At 42.6% G+C, this 25,527-nt stretch overlaps 1 protein-coding gene and 1 long non-coding RNA gene across 2 annotated transcripts in view; one reads left to right on the forward strand and one right to left on the reverse strand.

Annotated features, from left to right (window-relative positions):
* Positions 1-591: 591 nt before the first annotated feature.
* LOC125767430 (tyrosine-protein kinase-like otk) overlaps positions 592-25,527 on the reverse strand; it is a 49,759-nt gene continuing 24,823 nt past the window's right edge. Inside the window, exons 4-12 of the mRNA XM_049434002.1 lie at positions 8,322-8,469; positions 6,512-6,708; positions 5,974-6,411; positions 5,623-5,766; positions 4,831-5,406; positions 3,882-4,744; positions 3,632-3,813; positions 3,217-3,553; positions 592-3,141 (exon numbers count right to left, since the gene is read on the reverse strand). Of these exons, the coding sequence (XP_049289959.1) occupies positions 3,034-3,141; positions 3,217-3,553; positions 3,632-3,813; positions 3,882-4,744; positions 4,831-5,406; positions 5,623-5,766; positions 5,974-6,411; positions 6,512-6,708; positions 8,322-8,469 (2,993 nt within the window). The 3' untranslated portion in view covers positions 592-3,033. The remainder of the gene's footprint in view (positions 3,142-3,216; positions 3,554-3,631; positions 3,814-3,881; positions 4,745-4,830; positions 5,407-5,622; positions 5,767-5,973; positions 6,412-6,511; positions 6,709-8,321; positions 8,470-25,527) is intronic.
* The window catches only part of LOC125767455 (uncharacterized), a 39,342-nt gene continuing 14,637 nt past the window's right edge, over positions 823-25,527 (forward strand). The window contains exon 1 of the long non-coding RNA XR_007418784.1: positions 823-919. This is a non-coding gene — a long non-coding RNA (uncharacterized LOC125767455). The remainder of the gene's footprint in view (positions 920-25,527) is intronic.

The following is a 25,527-nucleotide window of genomic DNA, read 5'->3' on the forward strand; positions in this document are numbered from 1 at the left end:
AAAATTTAAACATGCGTATCCAAACATAACGATAATCCGCTAATAGTAGATAAGAAATATAGCATCAGTTCGGTTTTGGGAAGCATTTTCCATATGTTGTTGTATTTATCAACTAGCCAGCCAGCTGGACATCAATGTGCTGACGTTACAAAAGCACGCCATAACGTACCTCCGACCGAGAAAAATATTGAAACCGATCGCTTACCTGCTGCCGGATCACATCGATACGATAATAAATTATAATTGCGCTAAATTAAAGATAAAACGGAGCGTTTTATGTATGTTGTTCAAAGGATAAATATAAAAATAAAAAATTAAAAAAAACGCGGTCGGATTTCAGGTGGTCGATCATGGAACATTCCAAGAATACTTTATTTTTCATCTTACTTACCCACACGCATGCATTAAAATCCTGAACTTAAGAAGTCCTTTCCCTCCTTCCGGCCACCCCCACATTGTTACGTATTAGTTTAAAAATCTCTAAACATTTTTAATTTGATTTGTTTAATTTAATGTCTCATGTGTACGAGCATCGGATACGAGCAAACATTGATAAACAAATTAAAACACCAAAAAGCCACCGTGTGGAACTTACTGTTTTAGATAATGTTAAATTTTATTGATTTCTGGTTTTTCACATCACGATTTGCGGGTTTTTTTGTTTTTTCCAATGCTTAGAGCTTTTGTTTTTCTTCTGCCTTCTCGTAATAACACAATTAGAAACAAAAGCAAACATCTCACGCTTTCACATTTCTGTTTCTCTTTCTTCTTATAATTAGCTTGCAAGTGCTTTCCATCGGAATTTAATGTGTGATTTGCAATGTAACGGTGATGTAAGATCAATGTTACCGCAAATACACACACACAATCAATCTCTGCTAACTGGCTGCTCACATTACTGAATACGGAACCCTCCCCGGTAAGTTATTAATTTTATCATAAAATTATATTATGTCCTTTCTAAACTGGGCAATCAAACACTAACCATTACGAAAAAGTCTTATGGTGTGGTTCTTCAGATTCTGTATATCCACAACTGATAACTGATCCTTTGTTTTCCGGTGCATCGGTATCGGTCATTTGCATTGAAACCATTTTAAAATCTAGCTCAATATGGCATACGGCGCGAATTGTGTTTCAGTGTAGGGCAACAGAGTAAAATAAAAACCATGCTGTAAATGACTAGATTTTAAACATACAATCTCTTTTTTTCCAATTTTCATTTCAAACTCATTTTATCTGATTTGCAACAGCGCCTTACAACGTTGTAGTAACGGTACGGTAGTTTTTTTTCGCTCGCTAATCTTAATTACAGGAAAAATATATTATATTAATAATTAGAATTTTGAATTTATTAGATGCACAACTAAGTGTTCCTTGTCCCATTCCGCGTGCAGCGGAGCAATACCGTTTAATCTAGAGCGGCACAGTTAACGCACGTTAACTATTGGAGATGTATCGATCGACATACATCGGTCTGGTGCTACAACCAAAAGAAACCTTTATCCTTTTTGGCAAATCGATATGGAGTAGCTCTTTACAGTATTAAGCCGGTCGGTCTCTTATTTGTGCACCTAAGAACTCGACTGCCTAATGCCTAATGCCATTGGTTGCGAACCATTATATATGTACAAATGAGAATATATTAAACGTTGCTTTACTATCGGGTTCAACACTGCCAAACTGAAATCACCAAGCAAAACCAGAAGAACGAAACTGACCGTTTTGCTTCGTCGCCAGAAGCGACGGAAGGACAGAGTGAATGGTTTACTTTTACATGTAATAAATGCAATTCTGGTGTTATAGTTTTTCGCGCCACCAATCGAACGCTTCATACAGAATATATTCGAGGGGGCAAATACCTCTAAATCGCGCATATTATAGAGCACGATAAAGCAAACGATCAAAGCGGGTTCTTCCCTTAAGCTGGTCTCTATGCTGAATGCTGAAGTTAAGATATTTCTGTTTTGTGGTAAGTATATGTATATGAGTATAAACTTGTGCTTGGTTCTAAAGTGTGTTTTTGTGTCCCCCACGGCGTAAAGCATATTTTATGAAATGGGTTTTTTTAACCACTTACCATAATAGGTAAGCAAAAACACCTGTTAGCGATATTTTGGGAGAACTTTATTTGGCTGAAGTGTATCACTTCTCTCGACCGTTGTTTCATGTTTTTTGGATACGTGCGCCTAATGTCCTTTTCGATCTTCACTCATCCGTTAGACTCCGGAATTTTAAATTATAGACGACATTTTGCATGATATCGGGCGCAACCCCAGCAGAGTTATGACACGGGAAGTAATACACTTGTACCATAATATTTTGCTGTATAGTTGTTACGTTCAAAAAGCGAACAATAATGTCTATTTGATAAGATACGTGATGATGATAAACGATTTGCGTAGTGTATACTGTACTGTGGTAATGCATTTCGTGTGTTGGTTCGATCATACCTTTGCATACTTTGCAGACCATCCGTTTTGTCGTTCACAGTCCGGCAGTGATTTGAACTGGCAGTAGTTAATGTCGAGAAATGTCCTTTTCCTTTTTTAATGGCCAGATTCCTAGGTTCCCGTCAACGTTTCGAACCTATTGGCCATTTGTTCAGTGAGTGCGGAGCGAAAATTGTATGTGTATAAATATTTCCACTAAATACCTCCTAACCTAAACCCTACATTTGTTATCTTATTCGTTCATGTACGCGCCCTATCTGTGGTTGATCGTTTGTATCAAATGTAATGGAAGAAAACGTCGGACGAATAGCTTTTGCTATCACATCTTCCTTTCGCAGTACTTCTTATGGCGGTACGGTCCTATCAGTACCACATCAATGGTTTGCCTTCCTTCCTTCTAATCAAGCCATTTCCTCCAGCTACTAGTCATTGTTGGTTTAATGAATTAATGTACCGTGTATCATACTTTACGGTAGTAGATGTATATAGTACAAAAAAGAGATGCATTTGAATAATACCTCGTTGTATAAGATGATGATTCGATTCTATGGACACACCTCGGTAGCACAACCTCGGTTGCTTATTCCGTCGGTTCCTTCGGATATTCGCTTTGCAGACAGTTTCCAATGGCTACGACCAGCTGACTGAACGAGGGTCGTTCTTTCGGGTTCGCCGACCAGCAGGAAGTCTACAGCAGATGCATAAAGGATAGTAAATTTTCCACCGATAAACTACCAAAACGCTCAAGCCGAAAAAACCTTACCAATATCTTGTGTAACGCCTCGGGCGTTTTGTCTGCCACCTTCCATTCGAGCTTGCCCGTCTGGGCGGCAGTAATTATCTGCTCGTCCGTTTGCTCCTTAAATGGCAGCTCGATCGCATTGGTGAACAGTTCCCAGATCAGCACCGCAAACGAGAAAATGTCACTCTTGATGGAGTAATCATCCTCCTGGAAGCATTCCGGTGCCATCCAACGGATCGGCATTAGCTGGTTTCGATGTTTGCAGTACTCCTTGCTATACTTATCGCGCGCCAACGCAGGCATTGAGATTTTGGCCGAAAAGTCACTGCTAATGATACAGTTCCTGGTTGCCAGATCCCTGCAGGAAGGTACAATTGAGTGTTGTAATAAACTAAAGCCATGGAGACAACATTGTAATTGGGTTGTAAACGCTTACTTGTGTATAATGCGAGCCTTATAGATTGCGTCCATTCCGCGTCCGATTTGGTGCGCTAGGGCAAGAATCTGTGGCACGTTAAGTGGCGGTGGTTTCGTGGCGACATCCTTCTTGTTGTTGTCAACAGTTCCATTGGGTGGCGTGATCGGTGAGGTAGCCAAGAGGAATTGCTTCAAGTCTCCCTAAAGTAGAAAGATTCTTATGTAAGTACGCTTGCAAGAGCCGATAGTTAGTCCATTTTCCACCTTACCCAATCGGTGTACTCCAGCAGCAGATAGTGTGGATCCTTTTCCCGGCACAGACCAAACAGCTGCACCACATTCCGGTGGGAAACCGTACGGAACAGTTCCAGCTGACGACGGAACTCGGTGCAACAGTGTTCATCCTTCACCTTCGTCAGTGCCTTCACCATAACTGGCTTATAGTCATTCTCTGGTCGAATTGCATTCAGTTCCTCATTCGAGGGTCGTTTCGACACGGGACTTTTGCGCTCATTCTCCGTCGTTAGCTCCGCACTGGACGGGCCTACTTCGTCACCAGCGATCGGTTCCTGTGTTGCACTTTCTTTGGGCGGTGGCAATCGGCAATCGTTCTCCCGCATCTTGCCAATGTACACATCGCCGAAGTCACATTTCCCAATCTGCAACAGTTCGACGACCGCAGACCGTGGTACAGCTAGCTGCTCCAGCAACGATCCCGACCCGGAAGATTTCTTCGATTTGCTCGAATTTACCGTATCATCACTCTTGTCCTGCCCGTTGTCGGGACAGTTCGAGGACGGATCCTTTCCACCGGCGGATCCATTCTTTTGCTTGCTTCTCGAACGTCCAGAGCTGGCACCAACTCCACCATTCTCCGCACCAGCTGCCGACGTTTTGTCCGGCAGACACGGCTCAATCTCGCAGTTCTTCAGATCGACATCGCCTCCATTTTCCTTGGACGAACCCAAATTTAGACGAGCTTTACGGGCAGCCCGACGATGACGGCACCAAATCATAAGACCCACAACCAGAATGATGTACGCAAATGCAACCGACATGGTGATAAGAACGGCACGCGTTATAAGGAACCCATCTTCCGTTGACTCTTCCGGCAGGACGATACCATCGGATGCTGTTGAAGGAAGGGAGAGCAACATATATCTTACCCGTTGCATGTGTGTTTTTAATGTCTTTGGCAAGTTTTTTTATCGCACTTACGTTTCACAATCAAATGCACCTCCTCTCGCTTCAAACCACCACTGTTGCCAATGGTACAACCGTACCGTCCATCATCCTCCAGATGTACTTCCGTCAGCACGAGTGTTCCATTCTCCAGGATACGATAACGTTCCTCCTCGCTCCCATTCGCACTGTCCGCCCGTCCATGAAGGTACTGCAAATCCTTGTCCCACTGAATGGTCGGTTTTGGGTCACCGGTTGCAACGCAATGAAACTGTACCGTGCCGAGCTCGGCCACCTGCACCGAACCTTCCGGTGCAATCTCAAACTTCGGTGCAATGACCACATTCACCGACACGCTCGCCCGTATCTCACCCTGACTGTTCGATGCGACACACGCATAGTTTCCCCGATGTTCCGCGGACACGTTACGGAACACTAGCGTACCGTTTACGTCGTCGATCGAGTCGGGTAAACCCGAAGGACCGGCCTCGGTTACTACCGTCCAGTGCACGGTAGGAGTCGGTGTACCCTGCGCCTTGCAGTGAATTTTGGCAACGGTTCCGAGCTCGATATTTTTGGTCGTTGGTGGTTTCGGTGTGAAGCGAAGGTTTGCTACGGGGAAAAAAGGGAAAAGAAAAGGACATGCTAATGTGTTACACCACTACTTAAAGGTTGAGTGCGTAAGAATGATAAACATGAGTGGTTCGCTTTATCTGTTCATCTTAAACCCATTTAGAAGCGTTTTTGCAGTTCTTTGATGTAGTTGTAGCAGGGAAACTGCTTCTTTCTCGCATACTCTGCTCTTTGCCCTAGTGCCCTAGTACTTACAAATGATTTGCAATTCCGCTGCCGTTGAGCTGACCAGAAAGTCACTGGCATTGTTCGTTATCTGACAGTCGTACGTCCCTTCGTCGCTGGCCACGACCGATCCAAACACAAGCGACCCATTCGTACGGTCCACGTGAATGCGGGCTACGTTAGAAGAAAGAGCACAGGAAGGAGTAGAGAAAATTAAAACCTGATCCAATGAAAAAATCCAATGCCGAAAGAAAAGGAATCCTTTACATAAAAACAGTACCTAAATAGGGACTAGTTTTTTTATGGAAAAATTTTATTTGAACTCTTTCGTTCACGATTATCGCTTTTTTGCTTAGATAATTTATTGATGTTGAAGCTTACCATCATCCCGAAACATGGAGCTGCTTTCCGTAGCTCCGGCCATGGTAACCATATCGTCCATCGTCACCGTACTAGTCTCCGCCATATTGTCCCAACGGCGGATCACTTTCCCATCTTTGCGCCAGCGAAGGACAAACCCTCCGCCGCTGCTTTCGTTGCCCGTGATCCGGAAGCCACAGTTAAACACTACCGGTTGGCTCTCATTAACGACCGTCGTGACCGGATGCAGCACGATACGAACCGGTGCAGGGCCAGCAGCAGTAAGCGATTGCCGTTCGGTCGCCAGCTGAAGCTCAGCCGGAACCAGCGCTTCATCACTCATCGGTAACAGTGAACGGTCCGTAGCGGCGTCGGCCAACGAACCCAACTGGCGGTCGCCCCGCTTTCCACGGCATAGCAGCAAGTTGTGGTTCTTGGTACAATCGATTTTCCCCTCGCCTGTGGATAATAAAAAAAAGTGCCAGCGTAAACGGCATTATGAAGCTTTCCTTTCTTATTGGGCACCACCACCACCGTTTGTGGTTGGTCCGAAACCTACCATAATTGGTTCCTGGTTTCAGCTTGAGCCGATAGTTCTTCGTACTACGTAGTGCGATCCGTCGGCTACCATCCGTGCGGGACACCACCACCAACATGCAGCTGTACACGCCATTATCCTTCGCTGATGCGTTTTTTATGTGCAGCTTCCGGCGCTGCAGCTCGATGTGGGGTGATTTCGTGAGCTTTATCTCGTTCCTGAAACGAGAGAAAGCGTAACGGCAAAGAAAACCGAGAAAAGATGTATGAGTCGTTGGAAAACCGATGCAGTTTTCATGTTTTTCTATCCGTGGCCCTGTCTCTCCCCTCTTTCGTACGCCTGTTCCGGGCCACTCCTTTGCACGTCTGCCCGGCTTCCCAATTTAAATTCTGTCTGCGTGGATAGTTTTATTTTCCGCGAGCCACAGGCACAAACACACGAATAAAAAGTGGAAGGTTCTACCCCGTCTCTTGGAACGTATGCTCTCGATGTGTAGGATGCACACGAACGGTTGCATTTTCCTGCTCGTTATTCTCAACTTTACATATCACTGGCCAGGGGTATGTATGAGGCGGGGCCAGGTTTGCTTGTGTGAGCAAACCACACGCCAATGTTTCTGCTCTAACCGTGCAAATAGACGTAGAGCGACATTTCTCGCGCGACATTTCTTGTCAATATTCCATGAAATGCGATGAAAAGTCCATATATAAAAAACAGCATCGAAACGTCATTTCCATAGAAACACATAGAAATATTCCAACGAAGTAGGCACAGAAATGTCTCGCCGAGCGATTTGCTTTGTTTGCAGAATTGAGCTACTTTTAAGAAATGTCGCGCGAGAAATGTCTCTCTACGTCTATTTGCACGGTAAGGAGTGTCTTCCTTCTGTCGTAATGCATTTGTCGGTACAAGGAGACAAAGAATGTGAATCCTGAGATTGGGAAGCTTCACTGACAGCGGGTTTTCCTTTTGTCTTTATACAGATGTAGCAGCTGGATGTGAAGCATTGCAGATATGAGTTGTATTACACAAAAAACTGTTTGTAGAGTACTTTTTTATTTGACTTTAATTCACATCCATGTTGAAGTTGAATTAATATGTAACAAATATGTAATACTTTGATAGATAGGAGTAAAATGTATCAAAACCCCATTTCATTGAATACTTAAAAGGGTGATAGTTATTGCGAAATTTGTGGGAAATGCATTTTAGTTCATCATTATCGAACATATGCGGATATTATCCAAATGCAAAACGCAAACGGAAGGAGCAAACCGCATCTCCAACAACCCACTGCCAACAAACCCAAAGCGAAACAGGAGAGGGAGGATTATTAATTGTTCCTGCCGATTAAACACAGCACAGCATTTCATCAACGAGATCTGTACGCACTGTACAACCGAGTAGTGTTTTCCGAGAAATTCCTCCTCTGTATTCTGAGGTGAAGTGGGATCAATTTGGTACGGAAGCTTATTTTTCATTCGCCATTTAATTGAACGGTAAAATAAATGAGCCCGCCCTCATGCTCACTCGTTGTTTCTCGTGTCGTGTGCTTTGTGGGTTGCATATGTGTTGGAATTATAGCACATATGTGCATGCAACACAAGGGAAAGCAACAACCAAATTGATCTCGTCCACCATCCTGCCCTGTTTGATTGGGAAATAGTTTGGGAGTGCAACGGAAAAGTACCGAATCGAACACACACACCACCAACCCTGGTTGGTTGGTTGGTACTAAAACAAAAATACAAAAACCCTTAACATTCATATCCTCACGTTCCAGAGGTGGCCACTAGATGTTTGGTGTGTTTGGTAGCTTTCGACTCCTTACCTGTACCATTCGACGTGAGTCTCTTCAGACGATTTGCCATCGCTGTTGATGACTTCGGTGATGGCTTCCTGGCTTGAGTGACATTTGAGCGAAATGCTTCCACGATCCGGATCGTGCTTGAGCAGCTGAACGACCGGTGGTAAAATTCCTGAAACGATACAAAGAGAGAAGTGTTAGTAGAAAACATGTTCAAATGACGCACAAAATGGACTTGCATTGGATGGTGATATCAATAATGTTTAATTTTACTGTGGTAGAACTAAAAACGTTTTTGCTCTAAGTTGTTTGTTTCAACACCATATTTCCATCCAATCCCCGTAATTTTTAGGTTAATTGCATATTATTGATTGAGAAAATTTCCTCTAAATAACAGCATATACGTGAGCGAATTTCAAGTGCTAAACCGATGTGACGAATGTTGCAAAAGCACTTCTGACCCTATTGTTTCCAAAACTTTCATAACAGTAAAGACATGGAACGCATACAAACTTGGTACAGAATCAATAAATAAACTGCTCTAAATCTCCGACATTTTTTTTTGGTACATAATTGAACTCCAAGCTGCGCCCCATTCTGGGATCCGGAGTGATCAGAATTGAAATGATCTTGTCGCCCATCCCCACACCCACTATGGAGCGATAATGCGCCAAATCTTTCGGGACGAAAACCCCGAAAGACCTACGACCCTCGTCGAAGAAGATAACCAGCGTACGAACAACGTAAGGAACCAATCTTAATGGACCTAAAACACACTGGACCACATTTCCGCAGGCACAATGTCCTCCAGCCAATGTCCTTTCGATTTAATCCTTAAATTTGGGAAAACGGGAAAGAAATGCGAGGCAGACCGCAATCTTCCGGCTAGCATGTTTATATCCTTTGTGTGCCGTTTTGTGCAAAGTCTGCTCAGCAGTTGATGCTCCCAAGCGTAGTCGGGAAAGTTTTTTTTCCAGGTCATAAAAAGTTACGACTTTTCTTTTCCGCCGTCCTGTGCATTTCGCGTATTTTTTGTCTTCACTTCCCATTCTACCCTCGAAATATTTCGAATTCGGATTGGAAGGATTTTCAGACTGTGTCTGGACCGTTTCGACATCTTGCAGAAACGCGGGAAAGCGACTGGAAATAATTGGGTCGTGAAGAGTAATCGAACAGTTTACGAACCAGTGTGACCATCGATAAGGGCCGTAACTTGTTCACCCCAAAAACTATCGATTCTCGCTCTTCCGGACGCTCAGTCTGTTAAAAGTCGGAATATTAATATTTAAACTTTTGATGAAGATGCCGCAAGCACACTTGCCCAACAAAGCTTAAGCACATTTGTGAACAAGTTTTATTTCACACTCAAATGTAATGACGAAAGCGCTCAGTCAAGTGCATTTGTTGGACTACGGAATGTAATGATGAGATTACATCGATAAACGCTGTACTAAAAGTTGTACACAAACAGAAATGAAGGAGCACCGGGAAAAATATGGCTCCACAAGTTGTAATGAGATGAAACTTAATTGAATAGCTACTCGTAGCAAAACTTCTTAGTCACTATACTGTCTAACTGCTTGCTCTCTGGTCGACTCTTTCACCAGGTAGAGGAAGAAACATTTTTCAATTTTATTAGGTTTTATCAGTTGTGATATAGTACTGAGTTGAGTAATGAGTACCAGGAAAAAGTTCACCACGAACTTTAATCGAGGTCAGTTCGATTGAACAACACAGGTCTATTGTTACTTACCAAACACTTTAATAAGGAAAGGGAGTTGCTCATTTGAAGTAGATGGTGGAAAGACGACTAAGGTAATTCAATAAATAAAGTTAGCTCCTCGCACTGGAAACGAATCGTGCCATAGTAGAAAGATTTGTGTGATTGAATGGAATTCGTTTAATTACCCCATGCCGGAGTGGAAGTGCTCTGGGTGGGCCGGAGGAACTGTGGAACTTACTCCAGTTATGTTCTCCGGAACAGCCAATATTGTTTAATGAGACGGAACAAACACTAATTTGGACATTGGTGATGGTGGGCAATGCTAGAGGGCAACTAAAACTGCAGCCTGTAGTAATCGATTAACGCACAAAGCTTTTTCCAGCTTTTGAGGAACGTAACAAAAACGTCGAAAATGGAGCGCGCTTGGCAAAGTTCTAATTGCTCGCTTGTGGTAAATATGTTTGTTGAATCAAACAACAATCGCACCATTTAGTGGTTTCGCTGCGATAGAACGAATTAGAAAGGGAATAGGAAATAGACGAAGTAGTACATTGTAATGGCGCCATTGGGCGGTTGGGGGTTATGGTCATGATGCGCGTTATTTGCTTGTCATAAATCAGTACCCAAGTTGTCTGCCATCGATCACGTCTAAGACCATAAGATATGTTGGGAAAATTGGAGCACACCACTTGCATTAATATGCATCCGGCAACTTCATCCTATTGATGTGGCCAATCAAACACCAATCTGCGCATACACATGTGTCCGCCATATAGAAGTACGAGAGCGTAGCGTATCCGTATTATGCGAGTGTCATAAATTAAAGTTCCCAGATGCCATCGGACGGGTACGATCGCTATCGAAAAAGCCCATCCGGTCTTTGCATCGTGACCCGCGCTGCACCGTACTGCTATGCGGCATTTTGTCCATTCATCTATCCACCAAAACATACACTCTGTCCCACGGTGAGTTTTGAGGATGACGGAGAGGAGTTATTCAACTTCGAAGGTAATCCAACGATATCAATCTTCCCAGTGGCCACTGTCGTCGCGATTTGTCCGGAGAGATATGTGCACTCTCTAGTGTGGAAGTATGCAAAAGTGACCCTAACTCCTGCCCCCTTGCTCAGTGGTTATTCTGCATATTCTGCTTTCTCCACAGACAATAAAGAACCCATAAATCTCCGACACACACACACCCAGGATTGGAGTACCGTGTCCCCGCCGTCATTTTGTTTCATTTTGGCGACTTTAGCTCTCCGTTCCATACATTCCTGCATCGTGCCATTCGGCATTGGTTCGTAAGAAACGCAAGGGCAGAAGTAAATCCAATGGCTGCCCATTCTATTTCACGTTGAGGTGATTCACACCATACTGCCCTATGGTGTGTCCCATGTGCATACGTACTCTTGTTAAGGACAACGTTGTACATAAGTTTCTTTCTCCTCCATGTGGAACAAAAGTTAGTCCGCCATTACTCGTGAACCTGTACGAATGTACCAGTAGTGAGTATGGGTGCAAAACTCTCCAGCCCATGGTCTCTAATCTTATAATGTTGCATCACAAAGATATTCTCACCGTGTCCCAAACCGAGATCTTCGTTGATTAAGAGATAAGTTCACAAACCGGGCGGTTGTAGTATACTCGCCCACCTAACATAATGCAAGACTAATTATAGTTCACAAAAGTTTCCCTTTCATGGCCGAGGACACATGCAACAGCAGTTTGGCACCTTGTCCCTGGTGGAGTAGTGCGGATGACACACACGGGCTCATCGCTTGCCAAAAAAAAGGAACGGTAACGCAACTTACTAGACATCTGACCTGGAAAATGCAGTCGCCGAGAACTAAAAAGGGAAAAAACTTTGCAGACTGCAGACTAGTGGAGGAAAAAACTTTGGCATGAAACTACAATCTTCCTCACTTCCTGTGGGGCGTTTCCTTCTTCTGCGAGAGGGATAGCAGCTGCTACGGATGATGAATTTTCGGTACGCTGAGTGGAGTTTGCACTTTGGCGTTGGCTAGTGCTGTCATCGGTTCCACGTTGTTGCTACTGATGATGAAGAGCATGATGACAAGTTGTAATTTAGCTGTATCCCTGATACAACCATTATTGTTTTTTAAGATTTAATTCTCAAAAGTAGACAAGAGGTAACAAGAATCACTAGTAGATTCATAGTAGCGTCGTAACATGTGTAAACTACCAAAGACCAAACATTCAGAGGATCGCCAGAGGGTGTCAAGACATACTGACGGGGCACAGGGTTTGAATATCGTGGTCATATTCATAATGCATCAACAAACATCGCAGTTAATGCATCAGCTTTAAGGACTCTTAATGTGCATTAGCTTGTTCACTCCTTCGTTATGACACCTGTCAATGTGATGTACCGGGTAAGGAGGTGCTGAGACCAACATAATCCTTTTGTCTAAGCACACCCAACATACAGGCACGGAACCAAACACAAAGCCCCGTATGCCCAGGAATTATTTCCAGTTTAAGGACTTCTGAGACAGAGGATTACGCTTCGAGGTATACATAAAGACATGAAAGGCCCGTTTAGATCTGGGTGTGTGTGCATCACTTGAAACAATGCAACTTCTGTAATCGCCAGATAAAACACGACACATCCCTATCGTGACGTAGTGCACACCACTGCACAATCAGGCACGCAACATACCAACAAAACTTGGCATGCTTTTGATGTCAAAAGCTTACGGTGGGGCACGAGTGCAAGAACGCGGAACCGGATGCATAATGCGATGACAACACAATTCATCACACCTTGCCGTAATTCTTGTTTTTATGTTTACATATTTCCTTGGCTTTAGGCATCACTTATGCCACACATAGGCACAGATGACATGTTGTACTCATATCGTATGGTGTTATCTTTAACGCAAAAGACGCCTGAATTCATCAAATGAAACGCATAAGCACCATTGGCGTGCTTTAACGGAACGACTACTAGAATGAGGATATTCATCATGTAGTGTACTGATTGTTACATTTCAGTGAGAGGAATGTAGGACCAAAGAGAGAAGATTAAGTAGTAAAAAAGCAATATTTCTAATTATATATGTTTACCAACTTTAGGCAGTTTAAACAATTGTAGTAGAAATAAACATTATAATCTAAGGTGCACTAAGGTGGTTCATGTACATTTCATATTGATAGGACTCATTTCTACCTATACAATGTATTTGAATGGACTTTTTTATGCCTTTCTCTGAAAGGTGAATTCCGTCGGTATGACGAGCCGTCGGAGGCTGAGACACCCAAATCAACCACCAAACATAAGTCTCAATTTATGGGACCATATACTCATTCCATCCTCATTAATACAAAGTCAACTCCTGTGGAACACACATGCACAAGATTTCAGTTTTTTTTGTATGTTTCCTTCCTTTACGATGCCTCCAACACCGGTACTCCAGCATCAATTCGTTAAAAGCGTCACAAAACCAATCGACAACGACAACGGCATGCCGCTAGCAGACGATGTCGGTAGGCTTGGTGCTTTTGTTTGATGAGGTGTTGAACATAAGTATTCCCGTGTGTGAAGATCAAACAAAGCGGGAAGAAATGCAATGCAAAACAGAAAGAAGAAAGAAAAAAAAAACAGAACCGACTTTAGGAAGGGAAAATCTCGTCATCATTGATGAAGCGCATACAAAATGCAAATGCAATGTGGCGACGATTTTGTCCACCGGTGGTAACGCTGATGGTCCATATTTATGCTGTTGTTAACGCGATTGGGGCAACATTTGCATACACATACTAATGGGTGTAATTTAATACAAAATGTAGTACGATATTTACTGATTTTATGTTTTCATAGCAATGATGTTATTTGTTGCTCTGCAGGGAAACAAAACGTCAAGCGAATGCCAGATCAGTTATAGCAAAATAACTAAAATATAAAAGGTGAAATTTTTGTTTTTTTTTTAGCAAACGACACCATTAAGAAATGCACCATTTATCAGTGTGAGGCATTTTTGAGTGTTTTTTTTTTGCTCCAGTCACCAATCGATGGAAACGGTACAGAATAAAATTTGCATATGCAAATCGAACGAACCGGTCGTCCTCGCTGTGGGGTTTAATACAAATCCTACCCTTTTCTTTCGCTGTTCCCCGAAAAGGCAAGGGGCAGGACGCCGTATAAAGAAACCAACGTGCTTTATTCTTTTCTTTTCGCTGCATCACGAACACAGGATGCATTTCCCTTGCAGCATGATGTGAGTGCATTCCGCGGAGTACAATAAATGGCGTTGACGTCGGATGGATCATTACGCTTCGAAGGTGTGCTTAATAAGTGTGAACAAGATTTCACTTCCACGCTGTTGTTCTTTAACGTTCTCTTCTTCATTTCTTGCACCTTCGTTTCGATGGGTTTTTATGGGAGAGAAATGATATGTAGATGCATATTAGTTAACATGCAAAACAGTGTTGTATACGCTTTTCCTTAGGTTCACTGTGGAAATGCGGTTTGCTTTTTTCTTTTGCATAATGTTAGGTGTTACCAACACAAAACACAGTTTAGAGCATGATGTCTCCAACAATTTAGGATCGCTATTTAATAATTATTAGATACAAATGATGTACATAAATAGATGCAAAAATTGAAATTATTATTAGGATAAGCAAGCATCATAAATTTAAGAATCTAAATAATTTTCCCAAAGAAAAGCAAAAACTTCGTGTTGGAAGTATTTCTTTTACTACCGTGCTTCAACGGATATCAACGGAAAAGCTTCCATTATTCTTGCAACTGATCGGATTATGTCTCCAGGGATTATGTTCTTATTACAAAAACTGCATCAGGGCCTCTACCGCACACCCTTGATGGGATGCCAAATATTAACGATTAAGTAATCAACTTAATTGGAGTAAAGTAAGAGTTTTCCTCTTGCAATAATCCTTTGTTTTGCTTCCCTATTTAGCACAGGCGCTGTGAATGTGTAAATACAAAAAAAAATCCACCGCAAACCTGTCTCCCTTCCAACTTCTATTTCACCTTTCGCCAGATGGCACTTGTTGACCGGCGCCGGTAATAAATGGAGTCTGGGTCAGCATCGTATTATCCCGGCCTGCCGAACGTATCCAGTTGCCTCCACGAAAAGCTTGTAATAAAGCACAGCGAGAGGAAAAGGATACACTTTTTGCCACCCAACCCATGGAAAAAGCCAGGGGAAATGTCTTGAAAATAACTTCACCGCTAGCTAGTATCCGGAAAACGGGTAACGAGAAACGACCGCAGCAGTACATTATCCACCGTCAACATGGAAACCAAATCCTGTCTGATGAGCGAGTCTGCACAGTGGTCACAGGGATAAAATGTTTCCGTACCGGATGGATTGTTGTGGATGCGCTTTTTTCCGACGCATGGCACAAGGAAAGTGGAACGACTTTGCTGTGAGAAAATTCCTTTTCCATCGTTCTTCCCGAAGCATCCCTTCCGTTGGGTGTGATCGTGCTGGAGGAAAAACGAGTAGGTTAATTAAGAGCAACTACACTCTCCGTCAAGGAACCCATCCGGAAGTGCCAACCCAGCTGAGTCTTCCATTTTCTGGGATTCCGTTTTTTTTTGTTGAGACACTAAGCTTAAAGTGTCGTAAAAGTTTTTGGGGAAAAGCATGAAAAATTATTTTGGAAAAATCTTTGTTGACCTCTTGGCAAAGAGGGTGGATCGGTCGGTCGTACTTTTGACTAGAAGGGCTAATTGGTTTGCTAATTGTTCAATTAGGTTATCCTAGCTGAACCAATTTACTCCTTCTGCTGTGATTATTTATTCCATAAACGCTGGTGTTTCATGAATTCCTAATGTAAATGTAGGACGCATACGCATCATATGAAAAATTTCATTTAAAAACAAAATATCGATACCAAGAGCACCGAACATACAGTGTCGATTTTTCGAAGGCAAAATAAGAGCTATGTGGTTGATAAAGTGTTATATGCTTAGCTCTTCATAATTATCAATACATCCAACTGCCGAATTTATGCAACGCTAGCTATCTGCAATTAGTGAAAGTTGCTGAAAAACATCCGGCCAATCGCATCAACACTCCATCCGGACAGCATCCCAACCCAAGGTGATAGGGGGCTAATCATTGTGTTCTGTTTGCTCTCTTCACGTTCGAACATCATAAACTGTTTGGCGAACAAAAATCGTTCGCCTGCCCAAGCGTAATTAGCCCATTTTCAATAATCACCACAATCCCGGCCGGAAGGGTCGCTGGCGAGGAATCAGGATTCGAATAAAGTGATCCGATATTCTTCATCAATAGTGTAGCATTTAGATACATGTACGGTTTGCTCATTCCAGGAACTCTTTTGAGGAAGGGTAAGGTTTATGAAGCATGTGACCGACATAGATGTGTTTATTAACATCACGTCGTCAATGTCTTTGTTGCGCCGTGGAGTCTCATTACATACGGAAAGTATCCTTGGAATCGTAACGTAAACCAAAGTATCGTCGAGAGGCGAAATGTTTTACGGCAACTGAAGTGTTGTGACTGCCGAAATCGAAGACTTTTGCTTTTATGTTTGCGCACCATTAACATTCTAGATATGGGAGAAGTCGGAAACCATTCACAAAGATCATCATGACTTGCTCATTAAAATGGCACCTCGTATTTCATGTGTTTTTTTTTCAATACCCTTTTCCTGTGCTGTGTGTTTTCCTGTCGAAGGAAATATTTTCACCAATGGAATGAGAGATGTAAAATGAAAATATCTCCTCTAACCAAAGTTTCCGATTCCGTTTTGCACAACTCTCACAAGTCGTGCAAAGAAATCAATTTCCGTTTCAGGTCACCCATCACGCAAACCTCTCTGTTTCAATGGGACAAGCATTGGTTTAATAATTTCCTGCATTTCCTGGCGTCAAGCTCAATGGAGCTTTTCACTTACACCCACCATTCTGTTCAATGTTGCATCTCACACTGCCGAAAAGCTTACAGTGTAGGGCAAACCATCCAAACAAACAAAAAACAGTAGACAGCACGACAATGTTAAAAGAACTCATCTAAAAGTATGTGCTTCCCTGGTGTGATGATGAAAATTATGCCGTTCGCATTTTCGTGCGGATTCCTGCTGTCAGGAATGTCACATTTTAATGCTTTGCCGTAAAATCTCTAAGCTGAAGTTTTTCACCGAATCAATCAGACGTTCAGGGACGGTTCGGGAGGATGAATTCAATATAAGTATCAGTATCGGAGAAAAATGACCCTTTTTTCATTCGAGTTCTACAAATGGAAGTTATTTTTTTTCGTATTGATTGCGTTTTTACGTGTTTCTACGTGGGGAAGATTCCCAGCAATTTGTGGTGAATAAACATCAAAGACCTTTTTCTCGATACGCTACACTGAATTTGCAACTTGGAAATCAATCGTCATTAAAAGCATCTAGCATGAATGAGCATCGAGTTGTGGTCCTTGGCATAACCACAATTACGATAACTTCTTCTAATGCCTTTGCACGAAGATATCACTGCAGGAACCGCCGCAGATAATAAACATGTCATTAGATGGTCAGATCGAAACCACCGCTTAGCGGGAACCATTCACCACACCAAACTAATGTCAAGTGTGTATCCTTCAAAGTACCATCAAGAACCGGCAGCCCACCCATCACAAAGACGGCCGACATCTTCATCGCCAATGGTGCAGTTGTGCAACAACCCCATTGTCGCCAAATGTCTCAACATACCAACAAGACATTGTACACGAAAAGTCTTCCTCGCCCCTTAAATTCCATCCCATGCATACCACCCCCCCTCCCCCTCCCCTCCACACTTGTCACAATCTCAAATCGGATCGCCAATGGATGTTCCATGTTCTACGACAGCGACGTTATCGTCTTCGTTTGCGTCTTTTCGTACCGCGCTCATTGACGTTAGCAGGGGGCTGAGGCCTGCAATGAGCATTCAATCGTACGAGACACACATCGCCCTCTACCATAGCTCCACCAGACCAACCAGGACCATTTCCATCAACTGAAGATGTCAAGCACCGTCGACACAAGATGCCGCCATGACTGGGCCCGGCAACTGGGTTCAACAGTGTTGCGTCCTTTCACCGGTGCGCACCACGCAGCTCGGAAGGATTTCACTGCGTCACCCCACTGGTTGCGGGTGGTTGAAAATTGAAAATGATTCATGATGGGAAGCCTCCACTTCAACATGTAGAGATGTAACTGCTCGACGGGATGGAACGGAGAGATCGGAGAGGGTCATAAAAGAAATTCGCCCTGGTGAGAGGCGTGTTCCATGTTAGAGGAAAGATGTTATTGACGATAATGGTGGCAAAGGCAATGTGTCAGTAGTATTTGGAGGCATACACACATTTGCATGCCATTAAATTGCAGCGTGAGTGCAGTGAACGAGCCACATGGTTATGTCTGCAATTTACAGCCCTATACCATCACCGGCACATCAAGTCCGGCCCACTAGGCAAACATGCACTTTTACACTAAATTGCATGTACGACGTTTGCGGTAAGTCATTTTTGAAGTGGCGTTAAGATCGGTGTCGTTGAACCTGGCTGACACCTTTTGTTTTCTTAGTGCTTATTATTGGCCTAAATTCTTCTTCAGTTAGTATCAATATTATGTTAATGTTGTTAACAACATCTGCGGTGATTGAATTGTTAATTAACAAAATGCTTTAAAGAAAAAAAAATTTTTTTTGATAGAATTGTTTCGTACCGAACCACTTTTGTAGGTAAACGATCGCAGTTGAAGGTTACTTCCTTCATGCCGCTGATCGAATGTTGTTTATTCATTCTGCCTCAGTAAAAAATAGTCCTTTTCCAATATAAATTGCAAATGGCAGAAAAAAAAATTATCCAATGTATTCCTCTCGATTGCATTTCTTCTTGCAGCATACGTATATCTTCCTTTAACTTTCTTTCACCGAGAGTGTAAAGTGCAAATCTGTCTCCTCTTTTCTTTGCTTTGCCAATTCTGTTCTGTGCTAAGAATACAAGTTTATTTATTATTGTGTGCTGAAAAGGTAAAAAGAAAATCTCTTTGCCAACAGACTTCCTGTTTTACGCTTCCCCGCGAAGGCAACTTTTTAAATGAATCTTTAAACAGTTGTACGATTTTAGAGAATAAAAGAAGAAAAAAAACTAATCGCACTTGAATGCATTTACCGTTGGTACGCTTAAACGCTGCAATGGAGAGTTCAATTGGAAATAAAAAGTTTTCATCGCTCGTTAAGAACGCGCATTCTCTGCTGAAGGAAAGTATGCTACATTCCCAAACACTCTGGTGAATGTTTGCCCGGTACAAAGCGGCTATTTTTCCGAAACTTTTAACTGCACTGTAGCAATCTGAAAAGTACATAAAGTAAATAAGCGTATTGCTGCAAGCAACCTGAGGTCGACGATATTTCCCTTAAAGAAGTTGTTTTTTTTTGTTGTTGTACCAACTCAACTAACCTCACCAGCGTAAACTACGCACTCGCCGCTCACGCTAAAGCTAAATACCATTTTCGTCGGTTCGGAAAAGCGATAGCGGCAAGCTTAAAATAATCCAACATTTCGACGAGTGCGGAGTACGTTAAGAAAATATTAACCTTTTCTTGCCTTCGTGGAAGTGGAAAAGCTGCTTTTCCTATCTGTGCGGCGGTTTGAATGTTTTCATTTGGCATTCGTTTGGCCTCGCTTCGACCAATGACGAAAGGGCAACCATGCGATGGTGGCTGGCTGGCGGCGAAACGAATGATATTTTCATGGATAACGTGTTCTCGGCGGGAAAGTACACAAGTGGTATACTTTTGCCAAAAAGAAAACAGCACAAGCAAGAGCAAAGAAGCACGGTTTTGGTATATTTATTTAATTTTATGTGTCTTTTTTTGTGTTTTGTAGCTATCAACCAACTGCCATGGGCTGCAGTACCAGTGCACTGGTACTTTGCAGATCTCAAATGGCTTTCCCCCATGGTTGTTGCGAGAGAATGAGTTTGAAGTGGATTTAATTAAAGCAGGCAAAGTTCCGCCCGCGGTTGAATGTGGTTGGATCCTTCTCGTGAACCGTGAAACAAGTTTATGCTTGGGGGGGTTGACGTTACCGCTTAGTAGAAAGGGCACCGGAGATATCCTGAACAGTGACTGCGCTTCGATTAATGTATGCGCAAATCAAATATGAATAAATGTTTCACGATGCAGCAATACTAAGAATAAAGATATAAAATAATCGAATCGATAACTTAGTTTTAAAGCTGATCTGATCGTAAAATGGCTTGAATATTGTGTTGAAGAAAATCTTTGAAGTCGTGGCATTTAAATCGTCCAGAATTGTTTATCACAAAATGACTTAAACGTAATTTTTATAAGTCTAAAACTCATGCTAACGAGCTTCATTTCTATTGCTTTTACATGGCTCCTGTTTATAAAGATCGAATGGAGCAGCATCACGCACGCCTTGCGCGTTCACGTCAGGATCAGCTGTAATTGTTTTGAATTTCCACCGAGACACATAAGTCTGTCTGCACCAAACATTAAGAAACCAATCTCACGTAGCTTGTTCACGGCGGCATAGCTTTTGCGTATAAATTTATGTCCCCTCGGTAAAGGAACAAACGATGGTCACGACTCCATCGAGGGTTTGTGAGGTTTTAGATAGAATTGCTTTTGCTGTTAGACGGTAATGAAGTAGAAGTTTGTTCAATGACTTTTGAAGTTTTGGGATGTTCCGTTACAGTGAGGTGACATTACAAACAGAGAAAGGAGCAAGAAAATATACCCCAACCAAAGGAAACAACAATTATATACACCATTCTTTAGCGAAAGTTCCTATTATGCTACCAACGATTGGTGTTACAACTCCAAGTTCATGTCATCGTAGAATTTTGGTCCCCTTCTAAATGTCCTTTTCTCTCGTGGGCAAATAAGTTTTCGGTGCACTCCCATTACGGTGCAGCATAACTTCTAGTGCATCGTGATGCTGAACGTTATACACAGGTCTTTACAACAAAACCATACAAACCTCACAACTCGGGGCGCATTCAGCTGTGGTTCGAAATAACTAAAATGGCAACCGGTACCCCGCACCAAATTACATATCCGACCAGCAGAAAACAGTTCAAAGCATCCAAACACCATAGACGCCGCCGTACTGGGGGGCACGGGACAGCCAACTGAAACACCCCAACACGTCTCATAAACATAATTATTTATGATCTACCTTCTACCGTGTGGCTGCCATGGAAGGCGAGTGTCATTAATGGATTCGTTCGCCAGCTTCGGCAAAATAGTGGAAGGAAGAATCGTTGGGACGCAACGAGCACAAGGCGTCAGAAGAAAGTTAATAAAAATAAAGGTTCCTGGTACACGGTGCTCCTCATCGCGGTTGTCTCTTCGGTAAAGCAGCAAACATTACCGAGCAGTCGGTGCATCGTTTGGTGAGGGTTGGATTGTAAACAAAACGGTCAGCAAGAACTGTGTTTGCATTGACTGTAAACTACGGTTTTACTGATTTTTTTCCCCTTTATTTTCAAGAACCAGACGGAGAATTCGAACTCGTTGCTGGGAACCGAGTAAACTCCGATAACAAATTGTAGTCAGTGCCATATTTTCTTCTGCGGTGTCCTGTCTGTACACCGTGTGGCGATCGTTCGTGTCGGACGTCCCGAATTTCGAACCCCGTAGAAGAAGTTTGTAGATGCGAAGTGATCCACCATCCACCAAAAACCCACCTAATATGCAGCCTCTTTGAACATCATAAGCACAGCGTGTCCATGCGATGCATCGTTTCCAGTGACGTCCGAAAATCGTTCCTGGCCGTCCCTGCTCCAATAACTGTCAGTGGCTGAAGGTCCTGATACTCATGTGGACCCATCTGGTGTCGAGTTACTTTTGCACGGACCAAACCCCAATTGCTCACCCCGAAACCACCCGAGAGAACACACATACAAAAACATCAAAGCGGACGCGACCGGGCTGAGAACAGGGAGTAGTATTGCTTCAGGAACTTCCAGACATTGACGGAATGCCGGACCAGGGATGAAGTTTATGTTTGGTTTAAACGGCACAATTTACAGCTGGAATTATACACATATGTTGCCGACGTTACGATACGTGGTAATCGGAGTAAAAAACCCCAAACCCAGCCAGAAGGGAACTTTAACTTTTGTCGGCTCAGCCCATGTTGTCAGTGCCGACGGAAATCCCAAGCCCGGAATGACTCCATTTGGCATCGCCTTCTACCGAAAGGATTATCGCAGTAGTAGCTTCAAACTGGGAAAAATGGTAATAGTAGTTAAACATAAACATCCAATTTTGATGGAAGCACAGTAGTGCTACTGTTGTACAGTTAGACGAATAGTACGAGACTATCAAACGAAAAGGGTCAGGCCAGCTATTTTATTGCACTAATCTGTTAAATTATTAACACGCGTGTAGCATCACGGGAGGTCTAGCAGAGAGAAGAAGATGTGCAAGATTTGTCTCTAGTAACGAGAATTAACACTTGGTTTGTGTACTTTCTTAGGGGTAAAGTACGGCGGGTTCGAATAAATAAGGCACAATAACCAAAATTTTGCATTTTTCTTATACAGGGCAGACAGATAAACATACTCTAATATTTTATATATGCTCCTCCGTACTTCACTGTAGTGTTTCCCCAAGGCGGAGACGGTAATTCGACCTCTGTCTTGAGCTGCTTACACTTGATATGCATTGAGTGCACCCATCGGTTTGGATTAATTTCAAAAAAGGACCAAAGAAAAGACAGCAGAGCGAAACAAAAGCACTTCAGGCCCCAATATACACCGGCTGGCATGATTTTGCCATGATTACCATCCCGGCATTCGGTCGGATAGTGTTTCATTTTAAATGCACAGCCCTCCCCGCCTCTTTTCGACTCACCCAACTCACTCTTCCGGCCTGTTCAACGTAATATAAATGACTCCCGAAGAAAACCTGGTGATTAACCCGGGGATAATCTTACGAGACATCAAAGTCGAACGGAGTGGAGTTGGGGCAGTACAGTATGTCTGCAGATCGATTGGACTGACTCGGTACTGACATCTGGTTGAAGTTGCTCGCGTTCGAAGTATGTAATGTGCAGTTAATGTAAACATTTGGCTAGTACGGGTCGAATCGAAGAAAACCTCGAAGAAGCAAGAAGGCCGGAAAAAGAGTAAATAGATGAGATGAAAGATTTTTCACAGCTGGAAACTATTTAGATAGGAGCGTAAAGAATGAGTATTTTAACAAAATTATTTGAAGTTAAGCGTAATTATGTAAGCAAAAGCTATTTAATGTAGTAGAGTAAGATTTGGTCCCGTACATTGTTTTTATGCTATATACTCAAATTGTATGAATCGCAATTACAAACTGTATATTACTTGCACAGTATGATTTGGAAAGCTTGGGTTTTGAATTACATCTCCCAACCAGTGGCCCCGGGATCCAGAACCCACGTAGTAGCACCGATCAAGGTGCAATCTAGCACGATAGTTGTTAAAATCGTTGTTTATCGCTGCGTTTTACGATGAGCCTTCCATACCCACTTTGGGGCACATTTTTATTGGGTGCCATCGAACGTTTAGTGGTACCGTAGCTTCCCATAGAACCGCAAAGAAAAATCGCACAAAATCGTTAATGCATTAACGAGCTGCGGTGTTTGTGTGTGTTTTTTTTTTGTAAAGCCGGTTCGCTCGCTTGATCATTCGTCTGCTAAGTGCAGTTAAATCGGCACTGGCAGTAAAAGATCGGGGGGGTAAAAATGACGGAAGACGTAAAATTTACGGCTTTCCCATATTGAACCAGCAGGCAGGACGGTTTTGTGATGGCTTGATGGCAATTTTTGAAATGAGTGTGTTGCATCGCGTCGTTTACTTCCATGATTTGGAACTGCAGAAATTGTTGTGTGGATGAAGACAACAAAAGTAAAATCCGACCACCTGATACCGTGGGCATATCGTTATCAGGTGCTTAAATTACTTGGCAGTCATGTTTAATGCCATCCACCCAATGGTGTAAACTCGTGCTTTAAGGTTTTGAAGGGCCGCTAAGGTTTCTTGATAAAAAGCATTAATATAACAGATAATATCTTTTATTTATAATTAACCTTTTATGTAATATAATAGTGGCATTTACATATTATCTATTTAAAACACGAAAACATATTTAAATTCATTTTACCTTTCAATCAGGTTCATCTCTGAACGTTGTTTATGATGGAGTAACAAAAAGATCCGCCAAATTTTTTTCACTCAAAATGCAGTAATTACAGAGCAAAGTCTTCTTCCTGCCTGTACATAAAAAATGCTGACAGATCATGGTCACGATTCAAGATTACAAACATGAGCATAATTTTAATTATTTTGCATTAAATTAAAATTTTTGCAGATATCATGTACATTAAAAAAACCGCCTTGCACCGTTCAGAAAATTATCTAACGAACTCATTAAAAGCTCAAGCAATTAAAAATCTGAAGCCCCAAAGTCTGAAGACACACCAAGTTAAACCAGGCACCGTGAATCGGGTGCGGACACGCAAGAGAGCCAACATCAAGAAATTATTTCTTCCAAACCAATTAACAGCATTTAGCGCATATCAAATCGATGCAATGACATCGTGCTCGATTTACTTTGAGGCCCATTTCGTACGGAGTGGCATCCTACGGCGGTCGAACAAGAAACAAGCATCATCTTATCGTTGAAACCAATCAACAGGTTCTCTTTGGTTCCTTTTTTCCTTTTTTTAAAGCTGCTATTTACCCCTTTCGTGGCAGTGAACTGTCCAGTGTGATACTGTCCCACCATCTGGGCATTTTTTTTAAATAAAAATTACATTAAAAAAGCCTAAATTCGTTCTCTGTCTTGTAGATTGATTCCACAACCGAAAAAAAGCTTATTTTCAGGGGAGACATTACAGTTTGGTTATAATATTAGCGATGAACCTTTTGCGTTTTTTTTCGGCCATTGTTGCTTTATGAAACGCTCATCAAGAGATAGTGTGAAAAATGTATGCGAATAAAGTGAAGAATAAAAGGGGTGTTTGAGAAAAAAATGGTGAGTGAAACGATAAAGAGATAGCGACCGGTCGCTCTAGTGGATTTTGCGTGTTGATGAAGAAACACCGGCCAACGATTAACAACAACATAGTGATGTTACCACGCACAATAGCGCACGCACACATTGGAACGAACTTTAAAAGAACACAAAATCTTCCATCCGTCCCAAGACGGCCCAAAGAATGCGCCTCCCGGGTACCTCATGCCCTCGGCCAACGCCAAACGGGACGGGGTCAGAACCAAAGAGTCAGCACATTAGCGCAACAGTTCATTTGAAGAGGCAAGCCAACATTACGAAAAAGGGGATAAAGAACATGAAGAAAGTCCGGTTTGCTTTGGAGGCTGTGCAAAATCTTCGCCCCCTTTTTCGTGCTTCGGTGCTTGATGTTTTACGTTTTTACTTCTTTCCTTAGGAACCTGCATGCCCTGAGGAACGTGAGAAACGATCGACGGCATAGAGAGCAAACCGTGAATGCAG

This window comes from Anopheles funestus, chromosome 3RL (assembly GCF_943734845.2).
Source record: "Anopheles funestus chromosome 3RL, idAnoFuneDA-416_04, whole genome shotgun sequence".
NCBI lineage: Eukaryota > Metazoa > Arthropoda > Insecta > Diptera > Culicidae > Anopheles > Anopheles funestus.